The sequence below is a fragment of the Juglans microcarpa x Juglans regia genome, chromosome 6S (genome assembly GCF_004785595.1).
Source record: "Juglans microcarpa x Juglans regia isolate MS1-56 chromosome 6S, Jm3101_v1.0, whole genome shotgun sequence".
Classification (NCBI taxonomy): Eukaryota; Viridiplantae; Streptophyta; class Magnoliopsida; order Fagales; family Juglandaceae; genus Juglans; species Juglans microcarpa x Juglans regia.
The window spans coordinates 17201731-17227779 of record NC_054605.1 but is presented as its reverse complement, the minus strand read 5'-3'; the positions used below and the strand labels follow the sequence as shown (position 1 = coordinate 17227779).

At 34.8% G+C, this 26049-nt stretch overlaps 1 protein-coding gene and 1 long non-coding RNA gene across 5 annotated transcripts; both read left to right on the top strand.

Moving 5' to 3' along the window:
- The first annotated feature begins 2068 nt into the window (after positions 1 to 2068).
- LOC121236509 lies at positions 2069 to 4185 on the top strand. Of its 3 annotated transcripts, none has more exons than XR_005934786.1 (5): positions 2069 to 2372; positions 2598 to 2715; positions 2901 to 3234; positions 3323 to 3664; positions 3783 to 4185. It is a non-coding gene; the product is annotated as an uncharacterized LOC121236509 (long non-coding RNA). The 3 variants fall into 3 exon arrangements; XR_005934784.1 differs by having other exon boundaries at positions 2888 to 3234; XR_005934785.1 differs by having other exon boundaries at positions 2598 to 3234; positions 3783 to 3965; positions 4083 to 4185.
- Positions 4186 to 19405: 15220 nt separating this feature from the next.
- LOC121237272 (auxin response factor 9) lies at positions 19406 to 24436 on the top strand. Of its 2 annotated transcripts, none has more exons than XM_041133949.1 (14): positions 19406 to 19867; positions 19960 to 20075; positions 20327 to 20422; positions 20835 to 20891; positions 20991 to 21143; positions 21244 to 21328; positions 21477 to 21567; positions 21691 to 21855; positions 21955 to 22068; positions 22156 to 22228; positions 22305 to 22455; positions 22667 to 23196; positions 23311 to 23498; positions 23688 to 24436. In XM_041133949.1, the coding sequence occupies exons 1-14, from the start codon at positions 19819 to 19821 to the stop codon at positions 23824 to 23826; spliced, it is 2007 nt and encodes a 668-aa protein (XP_040989883.1). In that variant the 5' UTR covers positions 19406 to 19818; the 3' UTR covers positions 23827 to 24436. The 2 variants fall into 2 exon arrangements, with proteins under 2 accessions (XP_040989883.1, XP_040989882.1); XM_041133948.1 differs by having other exon boundaries at positions 19407 to 19867; positions 22586 to 23196.
- Positions 24437 to 26049: the final 1613 nt, after the last annotated feature.

Below are 26049 nucleotides of genomic sequence, written 5' to 3'. Positions count from 1 at the left end.
CGGAGTCGGCACGAGACCATCTCGTCCGATCCCATTGTCCCCCGGCGACAATCCAGGGGACGTTACTCAGTATATTCCGCTCCCGAATAACCAGAGGAGCTCCACCGAGTTAATACCCCATCTCGGCTTGGGGTCGTGTTACACACGCACCCAAAATCCATTCTCACATGAAAACCCAGTTTTTATAAACACATGAGCATGAATGCAATATACGAAAACCCAGTTTTCTTTACAAACATGATCATGCATAAATAATGATATGAACATGCACCAACACTGATCCAACATCCATCCAAAACCAATCCCAACAAATCCAATCAAAACAACTCATCAACAACCAAATCAGATAAACCAAACCAACCAAACAACTCCAATCACAAATCCATCCGACTTCCGAACTCCTCGAACTCAGTCCGGCATGCTAAAAATACAGTGAAATGGGTTAGTGCAAAAATACATTTAAATTACGAAAGTTCTTTGGAGAAATACTTACAATGCTATATAATAATTTTTCGAGGATCACGGGTGCGCTCGAAGTGGAAAAATAGCTGTCGAACAGTGTAAAATACACTGTGGCCGTGGGTCACAGATACCCACTTTTCAACGGTGACAAACGAAGACTCAAATTTGATAGAGTAGGGCCTAGGGAGGTCGGTGAAGCTAGTGGTGGTGGTGGTTTGCCGTGGGTGGCGGCGCAATGGGCGGTAGAAGACCAAAATACCCAAATCGGAAATATAGATGGTGGAGCTTCACCCGTGGCGGATCGAAGCTGGGGTTGGGTCCAATGGGTTGCCAAGAGGTCGAGGATGAAGTAGTGTGAAGATGGTGGCCAATGGTGGTGCGACGGCGGCGCAGCGGCAGAAAGAGTGCCGCGGCTTCCAGCCGTGCGTAGAGGCTCACGGCGGCTCAAGGGAGGCTGAAATTGATGGGGGTTGGTCGCCGGCCGGTGGGGGAGCTGCTGGGCTGGGCGGTGCAGGCCACTGCCGGCGCACGGCGGCGGGCTGGGGAGGAGAAGAACGGACGGAGAGAGAGAGAGGGAGCTGGACGCGCGCGGGAAGGGAGACCAGGAAAAGAAAAAGAAAAGAAAGAAGAAAAAGAAAAGAGGAAAGAGAAAATGCAGAGAAAGAAATGAGGTCTAATCCTCATAACTTGAGTCACAAAAATGATTCAACGGAAATGATTTCAAAACCTCAAGTTAAATAAAATAATTTAAACGTAATGGTAAAGTCAAATTGAAATAATTAAATCTCACAGTAATTAATTAAATATGAAAAACAATTTAAATGCACAACAATAAATAAATATTAAGAAGCACATAAAAATTAATTTTCACCAATTAAAAAATCCTAAAAAATAATCCAATTAAAATCCAATAATTTTAAAACAAGAGAATAAGTTTGAATAAAATAAAAATAATTATTCAATAAAAATACACTAAAATATTACAATATTTTGTAGTAAATAGATAAACTGTTGATTAGGATACAATATCTTCGAATAGTGTTGAAAAGCATAGAGTTAGGCCATCCAACAGTGGCCACAAAGGGCAGTCTCACTGCAGTCTGCATTCAAGCAGTTGTTTCGTTGCCCGAAAAGGAAGAAAAAATCGGTAGCATTTCACAAAACTCGAATAATCTAAGGACCATGAAGAAGGAATACAACTCTGCTGCTGCTACAAAAAGGCTACTCTGTCAACACTGCAACAGAGGAACATGTAGCCACCACACTGCAAAGGCAGAATCAGCAGCCTCCATGATAAAGCATAAGGAACCTGCAGCATACTTTAGGATGATGCTGCTGCTGCTCTACCATTTATGTACATTTTGTAGAATTGTTTGTATACTAGGAATAGAAACTTAGCTGTCTTCTTTTCCTCTTTCCTTTACCTTTGTACCCATATGTTTTGTATAATATATAAAGGGACAGTGTGTAATGCAGAAGATAATTCAATGAAAAGTGTCAAAATATTTTTGGCCTCAGTTGCTCTCTCGATTTCCTTTCTCATTTTTTCTTCTCTCAAGGTGCAATTCTAACAGCATTGCCTAAACAAGGAAGCAAGAATCAATATCGGACTCTCCATCGCAAATATTTACAAAACCAACAACACATAAGTTCCCTGACAACCCAAGGCTCTCTCACTTTCTTTATATCTATCTAACCCGACCTCTTTTAGAGAAACGAGAGTAATCAGAGAGAGAGAGAGAGAGATGGCAGCCATTGCTGGTAATGTTCCTTCTGGGGCGCTCTTTAGAGCTAGATTATCAGTAGATAATGGGATTTCTATGGTTCAACTCAATGGCCTTAGGCCAGGGGACAATATGCAAACTGCTTCGAGGAGGCCGAGGTCAAGTTGGTTCTCATTTCTACTCAGGGTCAGCGCCCATATATCATTCCCCAGTTTTTGTAAATGTTTGCTTGGATATTACAATGTTTGTTAAGAATCAACGAAGTTTACTGAGCAAGGAAAACTCGAAGGAAGAAGCTAAAAAAGGAACTGCTTTGGCTTCCAACCTTACCTTTCCATGAACATTGTAACTTTTAGTTCTTTTTCTCTCTTTCCCTTTCTTACTATATCGTGTTTCCGTATTTTTTGTAAGGTGAACTTCTGTCTTCTTGAGTCTGAGAGCTGTTATAGTTATATGTTCTTTTCACCCTCCACTTTGTCTCCTATTAAATCATAATAAAGCACGGTTTTTTTCTGTTCTTCTTTCTTTGGTATTCTTTACAGAAATCACTTGTTGCTATATCTACTGTGCTAATCAAGCTAAAGTTTCCTACTTTTCTTCTTTTATGGCCGATATGTTCTCTACTGATTTAATACAGCATTGACTGTTTATGAGGCATTATTTAGGCTAATGGTAGCTTGATTTTGATTTCCCATTCCCAGCTCCAAAATGCAGAGCAATCAAGGCCATGGCTTTAGCAGCTTCAGCTACCAAACGAGAAAAAGATCCCAAAAAACGTGTTATCATAACGGGATTGGGCCTTGTATCGATTTTTGGCAGTGAGATCGATACATTCTGTAACAAACTTTTGGAGGGAGAGTGTGGGATTCACCTAATTGACAGGTTTGATGCTTCGAAATACTCCATCCGGTCGGATTCATGATTTATCTTCTGAAGGCTACATTGATAGGAAGAATGATCGCCGGCTTGATGATTCCTGGCGGTACTGTTTAGTTGCTGGGGAGAGGGCTCTTGAAGATGCCAATCTTGGAACTGAAATTTTCAAAAAGTCAGTCAGATTTCATAAGTAGCACATTGTGTAGCTTTTCCAGTTTGCACATCAAGCATTAAGAATTTTCACGTTTTCATGCCTGCAGATGGACAGGACAAAAATTGGAGTGCTAATAGGAACAGGCCTTGGAGGCATGAAATCTTTCAGCAATGGAATGGAAGCTCTAATCACAAGGGATATAACAAAATCCCGCCGTTCATCGTTCCTTATTCCATCACCAACATGGGGTCAGCATTGTTGGCCATAGAAACGTGAGGTAGATATCATGGTTGCTGGTGGGACTGAGGCTGCAGTCTGCCCTGTTGGGATTGGTGGGTTCATCGCATGCCGGGCTCTTTCTCAGAGAAATGATGAACCCCAGAAAGCTTCCAGACAAAGAGACAAAGATCGTGACGGTTTTGTTATGGGAGAAGGATCTGGAGTGCTGGTATAGTTACAAAATCTACTGGTCTTTAACTATAACATGACTCTGGTTCTCTATTTTCTTCCTGTCCTAACAATGGTTTTTATAATTTTAATGCTTCTAAGAAAACTTAATTTTGTAGACTAAAAGGATTATGCAGAGCTTGGTGAGCGCAATGAGAAGAGGAGCTAAAATATATGCCTAGTATTTAAGAGGTGCTATAACATGCGATGCTTATCAAATAACTGATCCTGATTCAGATGGCCTTGCAGTTTCATATTGCATAACAAAGAGTTTAGAAGATGCTGGAGTTTCCCCTGAAGAGGTAAAACTAGTCATTGATCTCAAGGCTAAACTTGCCATCATATTTATCTGGAGAGACAGACACCGTTTACAAGACCAAAATAGAATGTGACAAAAATTCTGAATTTATGATTTTCAGGTGAACTATGTGAATGCTCATGCAATATCTAAATGAGTAATGCTATATACTACACTCTTATTCTATTAAGTAAGATGTGGCACATTCATCACTATTGAATGATCATTTATTGGATGATCATCTAATGGTGATAATAAATTATCATCTAATGGTGATGAATGTGTCACATCTTACTTAGTAGGATGGTATTATGATGTATAGAATTTTCCTATCTAAATTGTCAGGGGATATTGCTGAGGTTAATGCAATATTAATGTCTTTAAGGCCTCGCCGGAGATTAAGAGGAACGGGACCAAGGCAAGAAACCTAAAGCCAACACCACACAAAACCAGTTTAGGAATTTCAATGAGATAATCTTTCACCATTTTACATGGTGTAACTACAACATAAAGTACTAATTAACCATCGTTTTTTATTTTTTCAGTCATTGATCGGACATTGCGGACATTGCGGACATTGCCTTGGGGCTGCCGGTGGACTGGAGGCTATAGCGACCATAAAAGCAATCACCACTGGCTGGTTGCATCCAACTATTGACCAAGATGTAATCTTAATTATTAGTCCTCTAATATCTCTTTCTCGCATTCTTGTGCCTGCTTTTATATAATTCCACTGGTTTCTTAATGTGTTTCATGTTGATATATTTCTACTACTCGCTCAGAACTTGGAGCCTGATGTCACAATCGACACTGTCCCAAACGTGAAGAAAAGCACGTAATGTTGGTATGTCAATACCCTGCCTCTGAAAATATTAATGAAGGTACCATGCAAATAGCTTAATATATGTGACTTATAACTGAAAACAATTGAAAGCCGAAACATATAGACATGTTGTTAGGGAGTTTCGTTAGCATATATCTGTTTTAGTATGTGTTTATAATATCTGATTGATGACATGATGGTGCATCCATCCAAAGGTTGACTGATCCAAATTTTCTACTTTCTGCAGCTCTCTCTCTCTCTCTCTCTCTCTAACTCATTTGGCTTTGGCAAAATTCGGTGGTTGTCTTTGCCCCCTTCACACCCTAAATAAAGTTAAATCTTTGTCTTTTCCCTTCAACTTTCAACCAGTACGACAATCATAATTTTGAGATGTTGAAGTTGTGCTAATCATAAAGAAGGCGATGTTAGTGTTGGAATCAAGCATGGTGTAATGATTCTTGAAGGCAATGTTGCCAATTGACCAATCTTTATAATGATCATTTCGATGGTTAAGATCTAGAGATTATTTCAGTGAATAAGAAGTTTGTCCCATTATATGGGCTTGTCTGCATATCTAATGGGCTTGTGGATTAGAAACCTGATACTTATCTCAAGAATAAAAATATATTATAGCTAATGAAGATCATCTCTGCAAGTTTTCCAGAGAAAAAATTGTCAAAACTACAAGGACAGAAAAAATAGATTTGATCGGTGTATCTTTTACCACAGGTATATAGTTGATTGGATCCTGTTAAATTCACTGCTAGAGTTCTTATTTTGTGTCCAAAAATGCGCCAGAACTTAAAGTGATTAGTCAACGAGGGTCCCAACATCTCATTATTTCCGGGAAAATGTCTGGGGACAGTTCATGGAATTTGACTTCAAAGTCTTGCCTTTTGGATTTTGGAATCAGAAAAACTACAAGGATGACTCGGCAAAGCTGTGATGGGGTGATTTGTGCAAAGCATAGTTACAACAACAATAAGACATCCCCCCGGGATCATTTCCTCCAGATTTTAAAAACTTCTATCGACAAGCCATTTTGATCCAGCAAAAGTTATAATATAAAAAATTTCGAGAAAAATGAAACTCCAACACAACCCTTTGTCCAAAGAAAAAAAAAAAAAAAACTAGCAAATAATAAGAACAATGTCATCAGATGAAACTACACGGGCAAGGCATGTAGCCCTTTCTAACGAGCACAGCCGCGCTCTAGCCATTGTCGTGTGGGGCATCCTTTTGCTTTCTCTCAATTGATGGAATCATGGAATGTCACATTCTACCAATTATTTCTAAGCAAGAGAGTTAAATACTACCAAAGAGAATTGCGTACCAGCAGGTTCTACTTTAGCAAGCCAACCTTTGCAACGTGCCCACAAAAAAAGGGCTTGTCAAGAACGTACTCTTTCTTAAAGAGAAAATTTTGGCTGGTTGAAGTTGCTCCTGCGATTCTATTTGTTGATAGAGTAGCACCAGATTAAACTAACCTACCCACTAGCTTGATTCTGATTACTGTACTGACTGCCGATCAATACCATCGAGTAATGAATAAGCTTTTGATGTTAGGTCTTCTGCAACTTTATTTTGCAACTTTATTTACTCTTATATATCATCTCTTTTGTTACTGTTATTGTTATGCTTTTTGGGCTTGAGATGTATCAATTTCTGTAGAAAATACTGTCCTGTCAACGAACTGTCATGAAGACTCGAAAAATTCAGAAAATTTCATCTAAATATTTTGCTAAACCATCCATCCATCCACAGGACTGGGGACTGAACCAGAGTTGCAAGAAAATGCCTATCTATCAGCACATGACCAGTTTTCTTTTTTATTTTTTATCATCCTATGGTAATAACAATAGATTAGGTTATCATTGAGGACATGACTTTTATAAGGGGGGCTCTGAAAGCTGAAGCATGATCATGTGCTTTTCTTACAAGTTTTGCATAATCAAATCTTCAAATTTTGAGAATATGCCTTGGAAAGATCCTGCTGAGCATACTTGATCTGCAATTCTACGCCATGATGTACACTCTTCTGACTTTTTAAACATTTTGTAATTCATGAATTCTTCAGTCTACTGGAAAAACCAAACCAACTTGGTTCAGACCTATGCAGCTTACAACTTATGATCAGACGACCTTAATTGGTCCAACTCCTAGGAAAATAATATGATCAGAGCTTAATTGGATATTTGAGCACCATAATAAGACATATATGTTTCTAGTGGAGGGCCAACAAACTTGCTAAGCTCATCATCAACACTACCAAGGGTTGAACAGCATTGGTTCATGGATATAAAAATAACATCAAAATTCCTCTAGAAAATGTTTCCATTACCAGAAATCCCACCACTAACAACACTGCCCAACAAATTCTGAAACAAAAAAACATCCATTGTTCTACCCCACAAACAAAAACTAGAAAAGAAAATCAGATCATGATTATATTCAGCCCCTGAGCATCAGAAAAAATGCAAAAGAATGAATGGAAACGATACAAATGTCCCTTATAAAATGTTGTCCAATTGGCAATCAGAACTTGGAGTCCCTCCAGAGAAATTGCATGGATGCTAGAGATTATCAGCCCAACCAAACTTTGAGGAAAATGAGCATATATTCTATGAGTAAAGACAAATTCAGAGAAAAATTTGATCTCACCCATCTTTGTTCCAGCACCCACATCGCATTTTCCTTTCCTCTTTGCATACATATATATATATATATATATATATATATATATATATATATATATATTTACATACACCCAGTACAGCACATTAGCAATATTAAATGCAGTTGGTCCACTGCGTAGTACTAGTACTGAACACATGAGTTGGTTTTCCTGTAGAGTCATCAACCTCCATTTGACTGAAAGAATATCAAATTCGTCCTGATTAATCTTAGTTCAACTACTAATTATGTTTAATCGTCGTATTGTTTGTTGGTGGACTCATAATAATTATATTCCACATCCTCATGAAATGCACAGAGAAAACTAGCAACTCCATTTCCCCTCAAGCAAGCAATAGTACCATGGCCAAACTTAGCAATACAAATTCTCCCGATAAGGCTAAATGTCTTTCTTCTTCTTTTTTTTATACATTTTTTTGATATCCTTAAACATTTTTAAAAAAAAAAACACAACATCATTCAAAAACACTTCCTTAATTATTAAGTAAAGAAAAAAAAAATTGAATCGGGACCCATTGTGGGTAGGAATCCTTGAGACACAAAGCATTTCCCTTTTTGTTTTTCTTCTGAATAATTTGATACAACCCAAAGCCATAAGCCATAAAATCAAGGAATTTATTCGGGTTGGAGAGAGTTCGAAATCAAATTGGAAGCAATCGATTTGGCTATATTGTGCACAATAAAATTGATGTTTCTTTGCTTTTTCGCGGCCTTAGATCAAAGACGTCGCGTCTTTCAAAAACTAGAGTATATCTTTAACGAAAAGAAACATCTTCCAATCTGAGGTGAGATATATAATAATTTACAAGCGCATGATCTTAGTGTACGATAATAATTTTGTGACAACATGCATTTGCTAATTACATCATGCTGATCATGGCATGCCTTCATATGGTCTTAGATTACTTAGATTTGGAAACACAATTATTTTTAGACATTCTCAACCTACTTCACTACAATTCATAAACAGTTAATTACTATTTATTACTATTCATAAATTATTTCATTGTTATCAACAAATGATCTAAAATACTCTTAACATCCAAACAAAACCTTAATTCAATACTATATGGGATTCTATCACATATGAAACCCTAACAACGACTACCACCCCTAAAAAAAAAGCATGCATGACCCATAAACCCTAATTTTATGAGAAGCTCAAATGGAAGGGTTACAGTACGTTATGAGAAAGCATCATGGCTACGTTTGGTTGTTGTGATGAGTTGAGTTGTGAATAATAATATTTTGTGGGTATCATAGAGATAGGTTTAACTTTTTTAGTTAAGATGAGTTCAACTTTTTTAGTTGAAATGTATAAAGTAGGTTGAAATAAATTTAACTTTTTTATAGAAATGAAAAAGTAGTGGGTTCCATCAATAATTGGTTTGAGATTAATTGAGTTGTTTCAACAACCAAACACAACCTTAGAGTGTGTAAAAACGATATGCGTTCAAGTTAATTTAACCTCTTTTATAGAGCTCTATGACTAGTGATCTTTTCAGGGTTAAAAAGAAGGGAGGGAGGGAGAAAGATTTATAGGAAGATAAATAATATTTGTAGTTTTATAATATGTAAATTTCACGTGTTCTCTTTGAAAAAAATGGATAAAACTAAAATCTATATAAAAAAAATATTTTTTAATGACAAACTTCAACTTTTCCAAAATGAATACACGTGATTTGCAGACTCTACTACTATAACTAACATTACTTTGTAGGAATATGTATGTATTTGATTTTTCCTTCATTTATTTCTTTATTCAAAATATTAATTACAACTTTGTAATATTAAATAATCAATGACTATTTACAACTCACATTTTTTTTACTATTTTTCTCCTCATAAAAACATTGTAATTCAAATATGAACTCTAAAATATCTCGATTAATCTACAATATTAATGCTCCTTTCCAAACATGTATGTGACTAGATTAAAGTAGTTAAAGAACTCGTAATCTTTTAGGTATTTATGTGGTTTCTAAGAGAAAATCATAGTTCTATAAACTGTTGTTAATTTTCTGTACATCAAGAGCTGTTGACACTTGGCATTATTCGCACGTGCATTATACTAAACATAATAGAACTGGACCATGTTGAACAAACTGAAATTAAGGAAAACTTACATTTTGAAACCATCGATATCTGTTGAGTTCTGTTACATACAATTATTTTTACATATTTTTTATGTATTTTACTGATGTGATTGACTAAAATAATTATTTTATATTAAAAAAAATAATACAACCAATCACATCAATAAAATATATAAAAAATACTACACATAGAGTTTTTGTATCCTGTTATCTTAAACTATCAAATTATGACATCTATAGAATTAGAATACCGTTTCTTTCTTAAATAAAAATTAAAAAAAAAATCTGTCAAATTATGACAATCAGCATCCTGAAGCAGAGAAAGACTTAATAGCCCTCACCACATCGTTCCCAACAATACCCACGCCTCTACATCCCTGATTAAGTTTTGATCCTTTTAAGATCGATGAAAATAAAACATGTGGCAGAATCTGAATGGTTGATCTTAACTGAAGATATATCATAATTTCTGTAAAAACAAATGATGTTTGTATATCAAACTCACCAATAGATTTGGACCAGTTTTAACAATAATTACAAAATCAATCCTAATTAAGAATTGAATTCCAGTTTATTCAAATTCAATTCCGACCTAAACAAATCAATATTTAATGACCTAATAAATGAGAATATATTTTTCTCGCAGATAGGAAAAAGCTTCCCATTTTTTGGAAAAAGCTCATCACATCTAATAACATTTTCTTGTTGTTTATGTTTTTATTATAATAAAAAGAGAAAATTTTTAGCTACAAAGGAATTTTTATAAACGTAAACTCATAAACTGATATAATTTGATGTGGTACGTCAAATTATAAAATTATTTTTTTATCATAAAATAGATCTAATGTATCATATAAAACTATATCAATTTATAATTTTGATTTTACCAAATGATTTGCAGTTTTAGTACTTTACAATTAAATAAAAAATTAAAAAAATATTTGCTGTTTTCGCTTAACGGTTTCCTTATTTCCTACTTTATTATATGCATTTTATTTATTTTTATTTGGGTTTATTTTGCTCTTTCTTGGAAGAAATTAATTTACCTCTGTAATGATATAATAACACGAACTGCCTATGCCCGTACCGCACAGAACTAAATCCATCAATAATTTGGTCACAACTGGCTAATTAAAATTAAGTAGCATGGACTTTGACTTCATTACCCCTTGAGCTAATTCATTGCAAATTGAAAAACTAAGGGCTATGGATCTTTGCTTCATTGGTCACAAATTGATACTGTTCAAAAAATTACGATATTTTTATTATTTTGGTTATAATATAATACTGTTAACAATCAATTGACACGTCTAGACCTAAATAAATGGGATTGGACTAAAGACTACGATATTTGAGTGTAGAATTCCTTTCGAAATCATTTGAAGGATTGAACTTTAATTATAGATCTTGGTACCGTTTTAAAATATCCAACTCAAAACCTTAAACTATATCAAATTAAAATGAGAAAAATTATATGGTAGGATTTGATTTGTAAAAAAATGTTTATAAATTTAATTTTTGCAAATCAAATCGTGCAACATCAATGATATAGATAGTGTACTCTCTCACTTACTTATAAATAGAATGACTCTTAAATTAATAGGTAGATATATCTAATAAATATATATGAAAAATGATTTGTATAAATTTTAAATAGACAAATCTCGTATAAGTCTTTATAAAAAAAGTAGATTCAACCTTTAAAAAGTGTAAAAAAAATATTATTTATTAGTGAGACTTATTTTTTTACAAAAAATTTGTACAAAATTTATCAATTTACAGCTCGTAATGACTATGTAAGCTAGAACTCAAACAAAAACTTTTGGAACTCCAAATCGAAATTATGTTTAGTTTTGGCTCAATGCTTGGTTGAAACCTAATCTACCTGCTTGATACAAAGAAGAAAATGTGGGTGGTTAGGGCATGTGTGAACATGTCACGTCTCCAATGGAGACTTCTGCAGGAAAGTTGTCCCTTCTGCTGAGGAACTAGAAAAAAGAGGAGGGAAATGAGGGTCCAGTAGGTCTGCACATAACCCATCAGGAAAAAAAAGTCGTAATCATAAAGATCCAACGGCATAAAAAGCCTCAAAATGGGAGTCAAAAGATAGTCAGAACTCGTACTACCTTTGGGGACCAAAGTCGCTCTCAGCCTCTCCTCCTCACACTTTGATCCGTCCTTCAGCCTAATACATGCTTGCTTACATGTAAGCAACAGGGAAGGGCATCCTCCACTAACTTAAAAGGCATAAAATCTTTCCTTCCCCATTTCCCCATTATAGTCCTCACATGGATTCCAACCCAAAATGCTTCATTTCCAATGTTATTTTAAGGTACCCCCACCTAAAATAAACTACTCTTAAACCTAAGCTGGGGTTTGATTTTTAATAATAATATTAAAATGATTTTTGTAGGGTATCCTACAAACCAACATAAACAACGCCAAACCCAAGATGAGTAAAAAAAAAAATTAATTATATATAAGTTATTATTTACTATTTACACTTTACATCTTATGAAAAATATCTTTATATTTTATAAAAAAAAAAATTATAAGTATAAAGTATGAAAATGAATAATGGCTCAATAGATTTTTTTTTTTTTAAAAACTGAAAATAAAGGTGTTATATATTTTATAATCAGACGCAAATGGGGTGTCTAATTTGTGCAGAGGAGGCTAAGGGGTCGAGTGGATCTGTAGATGGTGTGTGTCTGCATGAATATCACTAGCCCCAACCAAGGACCAATACAAGGAGGTTCTGTCGAAGTAATTTAATATGATGGCTTAATTTTTAAAGAATTTTTTGTCTCTTTTTTGTGTGTGCGTGGGAAAAGACTAGTTGTCTTCACTCTGCAGTGACGACAGAAAAAGCATTCCAGGTTTAAGGGGATGGTGGGGGGAAATCCCATTCCCTGCCATGTCCATTGGAGGTTGTATAGGGTCAAGTCTCAACACAACTCTGTCTCTCTCTCTCTCTCTGATGATTATTTCTCAATTTCAGCCTTATCGGACCAATTTCTCAATGGTCTCTTAAGTAAGATATGTTGTTTTACAGGCTTCTATTTTAATTACTCGCTTGCATGTATCAATTATTCAAACATTCCTAATTTCTTAAGTTCTTATCCTCAAGACTCATTTTTAGTATAGTTTAATCAAACCTTGAAACTCAATAATTGATTTGTCCTGCTTACTCATCTCCAATCATGACAGAAATCATCTCATCTTTTTGTCCGATTTAGATCATTTATCTCTCTTCATTTAATCTAAATCTTACGTAATTTTTTTTTAATATTTATATCTTTTTTTAAATTGAACCGTATAATTTTTTTTGTTTTTGTTAAAAAAAAAAAAAAAAAAAAAAAAGAAGAAGAAGAAGAAGAAAGGAATAACATCTCATTCGGACATTATAACCCTTCAAAAAGAGAAAAGGTGACAAAAGGGTCACTCCTAATTATTATATTGTCATATGAAGCATAGTTCAAAGTATAATATGTAGATTAATGATAATGGACAGGTGTCGGGCTATAAAGTTATGTATAAGAAATCTAGTATGGGGTCTTATGATGCAAGCGGGGGACAGGCAAACACACACATAACTCCATTGTAATTGGTTTGTTCTTGCTCTCCTCCACGTTCTCTGATTTTAAGCCTAAAAAGGGGGTTGAGCGCCTAAGCTTATGATGCTTATCCACACCACTATGCTAATTATTATTATTATTTATTTATTTATTAGAGGAACCTTGACATGGACTCGTGAAAGGAACTTACTCGTATTTTGGCCCTTTGGTGTCCTGAAATCACACCAACATAAATTCGATCACAGTTTGAACAAAAAGTGAGATCGAATAATTTAAAGATCGATTGTCACAATGGCTCTGTTTGTTCTGTTCAATAAAGAAATACTCATGCACATTTCGCTTTAGGCCTTGTTTGTTTTCGAAAAACATCTTATCTCATCTTATCTCATAATTACAACTTTCTTAAATCTTCACAAAAAATAAAATAAAAAATTCAACTTTTTCAAATTTTAAAATAAAAATAATATTAAAAAATATATTCTAACATTATTTTATTCAACTTTTTAACTTTAATCTCATCTCATCTCATCTCATCTCTGAAAACAAACGGGCCCTATTCCATTGTTTATTCAATGAAACCACTTCGGATGACCACGAGAGGTTTGTGATATGAGATCCAATATTATTTGGAATATAATAGTTATTGGCCGTGTTTGATTACACAGATAAAATATTAAAATAAAAATTAAAAGTTGAATAAAATATTATTTTTTAATATTTAAAAAAATTGAATTATTTATTATATTTTATGTAAAAATTTATAATAATTATATGAGATGAGTTAAAATTATTTATGCAAACAAGTCCTAATTATTTAAAAATATTTTAATTATAACGTTAGCTATTTCTTTCGATTCCTCTCGATACCATGCAGGAAATTGCTAATTGTAATGATTTCGTCCTAAAAAATAATTTAATTTTTTCAAAAGTCAAGGAATCAAAAGTCAAAATAAAGATAGCTTTTGAAAGAAGTATAGTTATAATTATGAATTGTATAATTGCTGCATAATCACTTTAAAAAAATTAAATAAAATATAAGATCTATATAAAAAATAATAATAATTTTTTAATAATAGACTTCATTTTTTTTAATAATAGATTCTACTATTTTTCAAAATGATTACACGACATTTACGTACTTCATAATTATATATAGAATTACTCTTTTCTTTATTCCAGATTCTAATTAGTGCAGCTGATTTATGTCAACCCGAAAATTGAGCATGCAGCTGATTTACACGGTCAAGCAATCTTCGGATTCCTCTTTCCTAGGGTGGACTTTTTAAGATTATACTTTGATATATACTTTGTTCCTTCCTTCTTTTTTTCAAGATTTTTCTAAGTTAATTAATAACATAGCTTTTTGGAAAATGATAACCTTACAATTATTTTACAACATTACGTAAAATGTAGTTTTGTAATATTAAATTTTATTTTTAATAGAGCAGCATGATTTTATTAGTTGTTTAAAAATGAGTTGTAAAATAATTATATATGTATTATTACTCTAAGTTTTTTTAGCTGTGTTTGGTTGTTGATCCAAACTAACTCATCTCAATGAAACTTACAAAATGATATTATTCACAATTCAACTCAATCCATCTTAACATTCAAACGCAACAAACTAATTAACATTCATTAAGAAAGAACAAATCATATATTCTTTGTGGGGAACACCGGATTGCTTAAGGTGCCAAAGATGCAAAGCATTGATAGAAAAACAGACATTAATTATTCCTAAGCTAGATTAACAATTTCTCCCTTCCTTTATATTGTTCTCCACAAAAGCTGGCAAAAGCAAATCCGATCCGAGTAGTACTTAAGATCACACGTATCTTATTATTCTGGTTTTATATTTTACTCTATTCAACTTGTTTGTGATCATGTAAGATTTGATTTTGAATACAACTACTCGTATATCTATCTATTCAAGGTTTACCAATAATTAGATTTACTAAATAAATAAATATTTTTGTTAATTAAGATTATTAAGACATAAATATAAATAGTAAAATTTACGTATTCTTATCGATTTGCTTTTTGAACAAATGATGATTTCACGTAATATCATAGTAGAGATCTCGAATTCAAACCCTAATTCTATACTTCACCCGACTAATTAAATATTTTACGTATTGGAGTCATGCACCTTGATCTTATAATTGGTAGAACACCTTGATTTTATAATTTATCGCTCTCCTTTATTTCTATATTAGTGACTAGAAAAGATTGATCATTTATAAAAAATAATAATCAGTTTTTATATAATCGGCCAATAACATTTAGGAAGTCTATGGGATAAATCATAAAAGACTAAAAATGGCAATAAGAAAACTAAAAGACTATGTTACCCTTAAATAAAAATGACTTATAAATTGAATACTCACTAGAGTATAAATGTTTTTTTTAAGACAAAAATGATATTTTTGCGAGAAAAAAATTGGTAAAAAAAACAAACATTTATGCTGGAGTGATTAATATTTTTTCAATATTCAGCAAATTAAGCTTGACGTTAGATATATATCGTTTAACTTTAATTTAACATTATAAAAAAAATTATAAATATTGCAATAATTTCAGAAGCAACCTCGATTACCTTCCGAGCCTAATTTTTATTAATTGTTATATGGGTGCATTTTTTCTATCGGTGCAGTTGAAAGCACAAACACCGACACAAACAGTGGGTATAATACGATACATGAAACATGTCGATATCGTAAATTCTAAGAAACATACATAGACCAAGACATGATGAGAATACTATGATCACAAGCATTTATATTATATATATATATATATACATATATATATATATAGAGAGAGAGAGAGAGAGAGAGAGAGACTCATATGATCATAGACTACTTTAATTAACATGATTCAATTATATAGATGATCTTGCAGTCAGGGAAATATAAAATACTTACATAAGTTATAACATGCATGTTACTTGTCATATTTTATGGACACGTTAGTTATACATGTACTTCTCGTGTTTAAATAATTAGCTTGCTAGCTAGCTATCTAACATTATTATTAATTTCTAATAATATAGTTTACCCGGATTCATATCTGGGTTGCCCGCTTATATTTTCGATATAAATTTGAATTTATAATACGGTTAGGATATCCACCGAAATTACTTTAGTTATAAAAATTCGAATATCTGGTTATTCAAGTTGTAACAAAATTTTTAAAAAATAAAATAAAATAATTGTAAGTAATCGTTATTTTTTATTTTTAAATTAAAATCACATTATTTCATATATGAGTCCATTTTCAAATGTCTAACCCGGTTATGATATTATCATACTTGCATCTAGATAGAGGGGAATACCCGCTCAAATAAATTCAATTTTTCAAATTTCGGACCCTATCTAAAAAAACCAGCCCAACAGACCGCTTTGATAATCTCCTTTATGCGAATTACATTTAGGTTGTCTTTGGTAAGCAAGGTAATGTTATATTATTTCACTACTTTTTTAATTACTATTTGTTAATTTCTTACTACTATTCATAGGTTATCGGAGATTACTGCAGCACTTAACCGTAACAATAATATTTCAAATAGAAAGAAATAACATAAGAAATAGAAGAGATATTATATATATATATATATATGTATGTATGTATGTATGATAACGTATTCAACACATTCGTTAAGAGAGTCGAGGGAAAAAAAGATAATTTAATGAAGTGTTAGCAAGGGTTAAAAGTTTTGAATATTATACCTGTGACTGTTTTGGTTAAGGTATTAAAATGAGATATTTTTGTCGGATATTGTTTTGGAAAAGTCTATATATAAATAAATTATATATATAAATATATAAAAATTATATCTTAAAATAATAGTCTATATATGAATAAATTATATATAAATTATAAATATTCTGATCTGAATTAGGAGGTCAAAAAATACGCTTGTAGTTTGAAGAAATGAAAAAAAAATTAAAGGCCAAAATATATGTCCGTACTAACTAAAATATAGGTCAATACAGATTGAAACGACCGAAATTCTGATCAATATGAAATTTTACTCTTATCAGTACCAACTACACTACAAAAAAAGTATATTTTGACTGTACCGACCGATTTGAAATTCAAAACTTTGGTTAAAACTCATATCCAAAATGCATATTGAATATTAATTTTTTTTTTCTTCAAAAGACATCCATCATTAAATTAAAAAATTTAGGATTTTTTTTATACGAAATAGTTGTTCGTATTAATATTTATTTTTTTATTCTCTTATTTGGTGACAAAACCCAATGTTCTTACTGGAATTAAAAAAAAAAAAAAAATTAAAGTAACTTTTTAAAGTATATGAGCTTCGAATTTTTTAAAAATATCTAAAACATATTAAAAATATGAAACTATAGAAAACTAAGAGACGGTTTAGATAGTAAGTTGATATGAAAGTTAGAATTTAAATAAAATATTGTTAGAATATTATTTTTTAATATTATTATTATTTTAAAATAAAAAAATTATTTATTATATTTTATATGAAAATTTAAAAAAATTATAATAATAAAATGAGTTGAGATATAATGAAAGTCTCACTGTTCTTGTACAAGGTGACTCTGTTGTCACCAAACCATAGATAGTTGAAGTTCGAACCATTCCATGATGGTCAAGATCTAACATATAATAATGACTAAAGAGTAGGACATGATATGATATCGAGACTTAAAATGGGGTCCAACATTCATGCATCTGCAAATATTGTCTAATTTTTGCTGGTTTTACCGAAGTCATGACCTTAGTCGTATATAAACATCTCGATATTAACTATAATTTTGAAAGGTATTTTCATTTTAAAACATTAATGCTGCAAACAATCTACATGATATAATTTGATTTATAAAATTTAAAATTTAAAATTTAAAATTTATTTTTTAAATTAAATTATATCACATGAATATTGTGTGATATAGAGACCTATAATAGAATTATTCAAACTTTAAAAGACCAGCCATCATTTCATGGTACCAACCTTTAAGAATATATAAGTGAAGAGAAATGATTTGTACAAATTTTAAATAGACAAATTTCATACAAACTTTTATAAAAAAAAAAAGATTTCACCTTAAATTCACTTTATCCAAAAAATTACTTGACATAATAAAAGGTTTAGGATTGGTTTGAATCCAGAGATGAGATAACATGGTTTTAAATGAAAGATAAAAGTTAAAAAAATATTGTTGAAATATTATTATTATTTTAAGATTTGAAAAAATTGAATTGTTTATTATATTTTTTGTAAAAATTTTAGAAAGTTATAATAATGTGATGAAAACAGATGAAATATTTTTTGAACCCAAACATGATCATCATTACAATTTTTTTAAATTTTTACACAAAATAAAATAAACAATTCAACATTTTTAAATTTTTAAATAAAAATAATATTTTAATAATATTTTATTTAAATTTTTAACCTTAATCTCTCCTTATCTTTGAAAAATAAATGAGTACTAAATCAAATTATGAATCGATATAAATGTGATTCAAATAAAACTGTTATTTTAAATGAAATAATCAACCATACAAGCGGTATGGGTCCCACGACACCGAAGCACGTGGAACGTCAGATTGGGACTATGCTGACGTGTGCACACGAGGACCACCGGGACCGCAAACAGGATAGTCTGGGAAAGAGGGAAAAAAAAAAAGAAGACCAAGATCCAACGCTTACCACGTGTTCATGTGGGTCCCTTTCCGAATGGCATTCCACCGTAATTATTAGGAAGAAAGCAGGTCAAGCTAGAATCATCAATTCCAAAAAAAGAAGAGAAAATAAAAGAAATATAGAAAATAGAAAAAGACTCTCTGCCGGGTTGGCTCGAGCCAACCCTGTTGCCTGCTCAGAAGCAGACAGCGACAGGGACGGCAGCCTAACGGTGACGGAACGCCTGCAGTTAACGGCTTCCGTTTCCCCAAGTTCACGCATCCCAATGCTCCGTACATCTCAACAAATGATTTTTAAGAAAACCGCCGCCCTGGCCCAGCCGTTATCACACCGCTCTGGCCAGTCGGACCTGACCCTGACCCCTTTTAGCCTGTCCACTCAACTCCCTGCCCAACCTTTCCGTTACTATCGCCGTCCCATTTACCCGCCCCATCCGGTTAGATCCTAACTATGGTTAGTATAGTTAGTGAGAGAGAGAGAGAGAGAGAGAGAGAGAGAGAGAGAGAGTCTGTGTGTTACAGTTAAAGCAACAGAGTCGCGTATAATAAGACGCGCGCAAAGCGGTTTTGGGGGATTATTTGTAAAGCCGTTTTTTCGACCTTCAGAGTTAAGACTCTGTAGTCTGTTGTGTTTTGTGTTCTGTAGAGAGAGACAGAGACAGAGTGGTTTTGCGAGCTCCGAAGGTGGTTTCGTAACGTTCTGGTGGTTTTACGTTACGGTTTCGATTGCAGTCTCTACTGAGGGAGAGAGAGAGAGAGAGAGGGTGTGACTCTGTGTAAAAGCGCCGTATTGGATGCGAAAAGTCGGAGCTTTTGTAATAAATCGTACTAACTGCTTTGGATTGATCTTAATTAGTGGTGTTATTAGCGTGTATTGTTTGTATATAGCTAGGTGAATTAGGGTGTCGGAGAGATCCTTAGGTGAGCTTTTCCTTGGTTTTTTTGAATTTTTGGTGTTTGACTCGGGGGATTTCAATCATGGCGAATTGGGGCGGGTCGTTTTCCCAGTCAAATGTTTTGGCGGAAGGTGAAATGGCTGTTCGATTTTTTTCCCGAAATTTTCCTAGGGGTTCTTTTGATTTTCCGGGAAATGTGAATAATTTTCCTTTGGTTTCTTAGGTTTTGGAAGGGATGAGCTGTATACCGAGCTATGGAAGGCTTGCGCGGGCCCACTCGTGGACGTGCCACGGGCCGGCGAGAGGGTCTTCTATTTCCCACAGGGCCACATGGAACAAGTACGTGCCTAAAATGCTATATTTTGTGTTCTGGATTGATTCTGTTAGTTTCGGTAGAAAGGGTTTCCAGGAAAAGTTCTTCTCGAGGAAAAGAAAAGAGAGAGTATAGTTTTGTATTTATGGTTGTTGGAGTCTGCTGGGCCTTTCCTTCCTGAGATTGTTTTGTTATTTGTGGGAACTTTTAAAATAAAATTGCTATTATTTGCGTTATGGAAATTTAAAGGAAAATTGCTATTTTTGGGTGGTTGTAGTTGGAGGCATCAACAAATCAGGAGCTGAATCAGAGAAATCCACTGTTTCAACTTCCCTCGAAGATTCTCTGTAGTGTACTTCACGTTGATTTGCTGGTATTTCTCTACTCGATTCGTCTTTTGTTTTTCTCGTTACCCTTATGTTTTTGTTTATCTGTTTGGTTACTGGGAAACCGAGGGAAAGAAAATATGTGCTTGGTATGTTGTATGGGTTTTTTGTAACCATGATAAACCCAGTTGAGCTGTACGCATTAGCTAACTTAGATCGAGTTTTAGGTTTATGAGGTCTCCAGTAACTGGAACCGGAGCCGCCGCCACCCCCCCCCCCCCCCCCCCCCCTCCTTTCGAGCCAGAAATTAGGTTAAATTCGATTTAAAAAATGGGAACAAACTTTTTATTTCTTGCATTTTCTCATCAACCTAACGTAGCGCCGGAATAAATCGAAGAAAATTGCTACATAGGGAAGAACTTATTTTATTTTATTGATGTTTGTGTACTTTTTTTTTAGGCGGAACAAGAAACAGACGAGGTTTACGCGCAAATTACTTTAGTGCCAGATGCAGACGTAAGGAGTTTGTTCTGATTACAACATCTTTCAATTTCTGGGCAGCAAAAATAAATCCTTTTTTTTTTAATGATTTCAATTATGTTGTAATATGTATAGCAAACTGAGCCTACAAGTCCTGATCGCCGACTTCCTGAACCTCCAAAACCAACGGTTCACTCTTTCTGCAAAGTTTTAACAGCCTCTGATACGAGTACACATGGCGGGTTTTCTGTTCTCCGCAAACATGCTACTGAATGCCTTCCTCCGCTGGTAACGTTTTTCTTTGTACCAATAGTTTGCTTTTGTCTTTTTATGTATTTATTTTTCTTCATTTCAGATATATTGAGTTCCATGTGTGGATTTACTTCAGGATATGACCCAGTCGACCCCAACTCAGGAATTGGTTGCTAAGGATCTTCATGGTTATGCATGGCATTTTAAGCATATTTTCAGAGGCAATCAATTTTATCTTTTTATTACTCTGTTCCTTGCGATTATCATGGGTTCCATTAATCTAGGAAGAGATGGGGTTTGGAAAAAAAAAATTAAATAAGTTAATCTATTTTCATTCATGTTTCTCACTTTCTTCAATTCAATGAACAGGTCAACCACGGAGACACTTGCTTACAACAGGATGGAGTGTTTTTGTGACATCTAAGAGATTAGTTGCTGGAGATTCCTTTGTGTTTCTGAGGTATATGCCCTACCCCTTTTACTCGTCTAATTTTATTCGGATTCTTTCTTTCCTTTCCTAACCTTCCTGTTAAATATGTATTCCCCATGCTAAAACTGTTTCATTAATGAATTGCTCATCTAGGGGTGAAAATGGGGAGTTGCGAGTTGGGGTGAGGCGCCTTGCCCGTCAACAGAGCAGCATGCCATCATCTGTGATTTCTAGTCAGAGCATGCACTTAGGAGTGCTTGCAACTGCTTCTCATGCTGTTGCAACCCAAACTATGTTTGTAGTTTTTTATAAGCCAAGGTGTGATACGTTCCTTCTTGAGGATGTGCTTGAAAAGACGATTCTGTTGAATAATTCTATATTATCATTGGTTTTATTTGCTTTGGTTAAAATGCTCAGGACAAGCGAGTTCATAATAAGCTTAAATAAGTATTTGGAGGCTGTCAACAATAAGTTTGGAGTTGGCATGAGATTTAAGATGAGTTTTGAGGGGGAGGACTCTCCAGAGAGAAGGTAGTATATTTTCATAACGCAATGGCTATTGGTTTTTGTGTTGATTAGTTTTCATATAATGATTCCCCTTCATTTTCAATTGATCAGGTTTCTGGGCACAATAATTGGGGTTGAAGATAAATCTCCTCATTGGGCAGGTTCAAGATGGCGATCACTAAAAGTAATTTCTTTATTCCCTTCGTCCTCATTGTTTCAAACTAATATGGCAATCAAATTTCATTCCTTCTTTTTTCTAGGTTCAATGGGATGAACCTGCATCTATTCCCAGACCAGACCAGGTTTCACCATGGGAGATAGAGCCCTTTGTGGCTTCTGTACCTGTAAGCATGCCTCAACCTGCTCCGAAGAACAAAAGGCCCAGAACACCCATTGAAATTCCAAATCTTGGTGAGATAAACCTTTTTTAAGATAAAAAAAAAAAAAAAAAAAAAAAAACCTATACTTTATCCCATTCATTTTTTGTGTAGAGGGTGAGTTGGTGATATTCTAATTTCGTCTCTCTCTCTCTATCTCATAGATAATACCAGTTCAACTGGATCAACTCTCTGGAATTCTGCATTGACGCAGTCTAATGAAATGACACAATTTATGGCTGAAGGCAAAAGAAGTGAAAATCATGCTATGTGGCATCACAAGCAGACAGATGTTAACAGCAGCAGCAACTCAATTTCAAGGACTCAGACTGATGGGAGCTGGTTATCTTCTCCTCGTGCACGTGTTACTCGGCATCTATTTCAGGATACGATGGATGACGGCAAAAGTGTCTCTAAATGGCCTTCTCTACCAGGCTATTCAACTCCACACTCTTCAAAGCCAAACAATGACCCATTTCCTGACCCTGTTGAGAAAGTGAAGAAAGCTGACACTGCTTCTGGTTGCCGCTTGTTTGGAATTGAGCTGATGAATCACTCTACAACCTCACTTCCTGTGGAGGAGGCAACCACACAACCAATTAGTATGTCTAATGGCGCCACTGAAGGACGTAGTACCCTGTCAGCAATTGATTCAGACCATAAGTATGATCTATCAAAGGATTCAAAAGAAAAGCAACTGGGACAGCTGCAAGTACCGCCAAAAGATATTCAGAGCAAGCAAAACTGCTCCACTTCAACCAGAAGTCGCACCAAGGTGCTGAATGGGAAATATTTTTTAACCATTTAATAAATATATTCAAGATCAATAGCCCAATCTGTCAATTACTGAAAAACTGCATTTCATGGTTGTGTTTCGAATATGCAAAAGGTTCAAATGCAGGGGGTTGCTGTTGGTCGGGCTGTAGACTTAACCATGTTGGAAGGATATGATCAACTTATAGATGAACTTGAGGACATGTTTAACATCAAGGGACAGCTTCAACCTCGTGATAAGTGGGAAATTGTCTATACTGACGATGAAGGGGATATGATGCTTGTGGGTGACGATCCATGGCAGTAAGTCTTCTTCAACACTATCACACAATAAAATAATGACTCATATTAAACACTCTCTAAATTACATGTTCCATACTGTAATGCTCTTATCGATCACAAAATTAGAATATAATTCATTTTGTAGTGTTTGAAAATTTCCCTATGATCCTCAATCTAGCGTTTTTCTGATTCAGTTATATTGTCTTCCAGGGAATTCTGTAACATGGTGAGAAGAATCTTCATTTGCTCCAGCCAGGACGTGAAGAAGATGAGCCCAGGAAGTAAACTGCCCATGTCTTCCATAGAAGGTGAAGGGACTGTTATGAGCTTGGATTCCACCGAAAACTGAAATCTGGAACTGTCATGATTTTTTTTGTTTACTTGCTTTTATTTTTTCCTGGTCTTCATTATTGTCTGTTTGTTAGCTTTGGGTGGGGGGCGAGAATTTTTGGTGCTTGGAAGATGTTTGAAGTTCTGGGGAGAAAGACATTGGCTAATTCATAGCTCGTTTTTTAGAGCTAACTTCACGAAACTCAAAAGCTCAGTATGCATTAGTGGGAATTAGAGGCTAGGCTTAGAGAAATCTTGTGAATACTTGTGGAAATTGCGGTGGTGTTGCTTATTTGCTGATGAGCAGGACTCATACTGAGATTAAGCGTACTGAATAATTAGAGGGGGAAGGGAATGGGTGGGATGGCGTCGGCGTGCAGTCTTTGCTTCTAGTGATTGTAAATAGACTTGTTTTGGAACTGTAATGTCACTCTATAGCAAGTAGGAATTCGCAAGGTTCTGTTGCTACATTAGCTTGTGTTATTTTGGTCTTGAACTGCATCATTATCTAGCTGAGCAGTGATACTCATCCTCTTGGATTTGTTGTCATTACTCATACCGGCTGATATGGTACATTTTAACTGGCTTCCTATGCCAACGACTTGACAAGAACAGTTATTTAAAATGCACTATGTTAGTGTGGTGTGATTGGGAATGACAAATTTATGATGCACGTTTATCTAACTTGAATGTTGTAAATGAATAACTGGGCTCATAACCCTTAAAAGAGTCATGATCAAAACCATTTACATTGTAATTATGGTATTCCAGCTCAATCAATCTTCAAATTAGGGGTGTGCAAAATTCTGAAAATTTCGATTTTGTCCGACTTCCGCTCCGACTCCGACTCTGACTTCGTCGGAGTCATCGGAATTCGGAGTCGGAATTCGGAGTAGCTCTGAATATCTATTCGGAGTCGGAGTCGGAGCTCCAAGAAGCTCCGATTCCGACTCCGAAACTTTTTTTACTGTACACTTGCGCTCGAGCGAGGTGTCGAGCGCAAGTCGAGCACACATTGTATTGAACATTGGCTCGAGAGACATGTCGAGCGGAAGTCGAGCGAACCTATCTGAAAGAGTTCCGCTCGAGCGCCACGTCGAGCGCACGTCGAGCTCCGATCTTATGTCGGAGCTCCTATAAGAGGTCGGAGCTCCGACCTCCGATTGGAGTCAGACTCCGACTCCAATTCGGAGTCGGAGTCGGAGCTCCAATTTGGCTCCGACTCTTGTCGGAGTCGAAGGTCGAAAACGAGCACTCCGACTCCGTCGGAGTCGGAGCCCAGCCCTACTTCAAATGGTCTGTATCGCCCTTCACTCCTTGTAAGGCCAAAGCATGCATAGCTCTTGATTTTACTTTTCTATATGGATATCTCATCGAAATAGATAGTGCTCGAATGACATGTAGTATCCTTTCCCATATCTTGTTTTTTCCTTTCCCATATCTCCCGCGCTGCACCCTCTCTGTGACCGCCAGTACTTATGACAAGATATGAATCGGATTCGACCTCCATATCCAACAGATGCAACTTAGCAGAAAGTTGCAGACCATCCAACAAGGCATTTACCTCGGCCAGCCCTAGTACTGTCGGTGGCCTCATCGTAATGGGCGTGCAGAAAATGCATGCACGCCACTACAAAATTCTCCTCATGCATCTCTAATTAATTATTATACCACCTCCACATGTAGGAGTACTGTCTCGGGTTGCCAATACTGCTATCAATCATCCATGCATGTTAAATTCAACTCTCCCACGTACGAATTTGTCTGGACCACTTCACCAATATCCTCAGTACCTTTGGAACTTTCGTGTGAACGCATAATCCCATTTGCAGTAAAACCAATCGGTAATCTCTTGCAAATTGCCTCGGCTTCTTTGATAACCATAGTCGAACCAACCCTAGCTGTTTGCCCACACCCGAAGCTCATTCATCACATACTAAATTACTAATTATTGAAAATTTTTAATTTATTGTCAGATAATTGTAATTCAAGTACATGCAGATCACGTATATGTATATATGCATTCGACGGCCAAGATCTAATCTCTGACTGTATTCTTGCTCTCATGCATGTGGGCTGGGGGCTGCCATACCCACACAGGACTCATGATCTTATTGTATGCGTCGAATCTACGTAAAGAATTCCCCGGAAACCTCGGAAAGGTCGCGAAAGAACACCATTTTCCTGCAGTACTAGACGTGTTCATTAGATGCATGCACCGCCGACTTGTGCAAGTATCCGC

Excerpts from the sequence above, each read along its gene's own strand:
- LOC121237272 (XM_041133948.1), top strand. The coding sequence starts at position 19,819 with ATGGCGAATTGGGGCGGGTCGTTTTCCCAGTCAAATGTTTTGGCGGAA. Across the intron at positions 21,568-21,690 it reads GATTCCTTTGTGTTTCTGAG|GGGTGAAAATGGGGAGTTGC; the intron begins GTATATGCCCTA and ends TTGCTCATCTAG. Across the intron at positions 21,856-21,954 it reads GTAGTTTTTTATAAGCCAAG|GACAAGCGAGTTCATAATAA; the intron begins GTGTGATACGTT and ends TAAAATGCTCAG.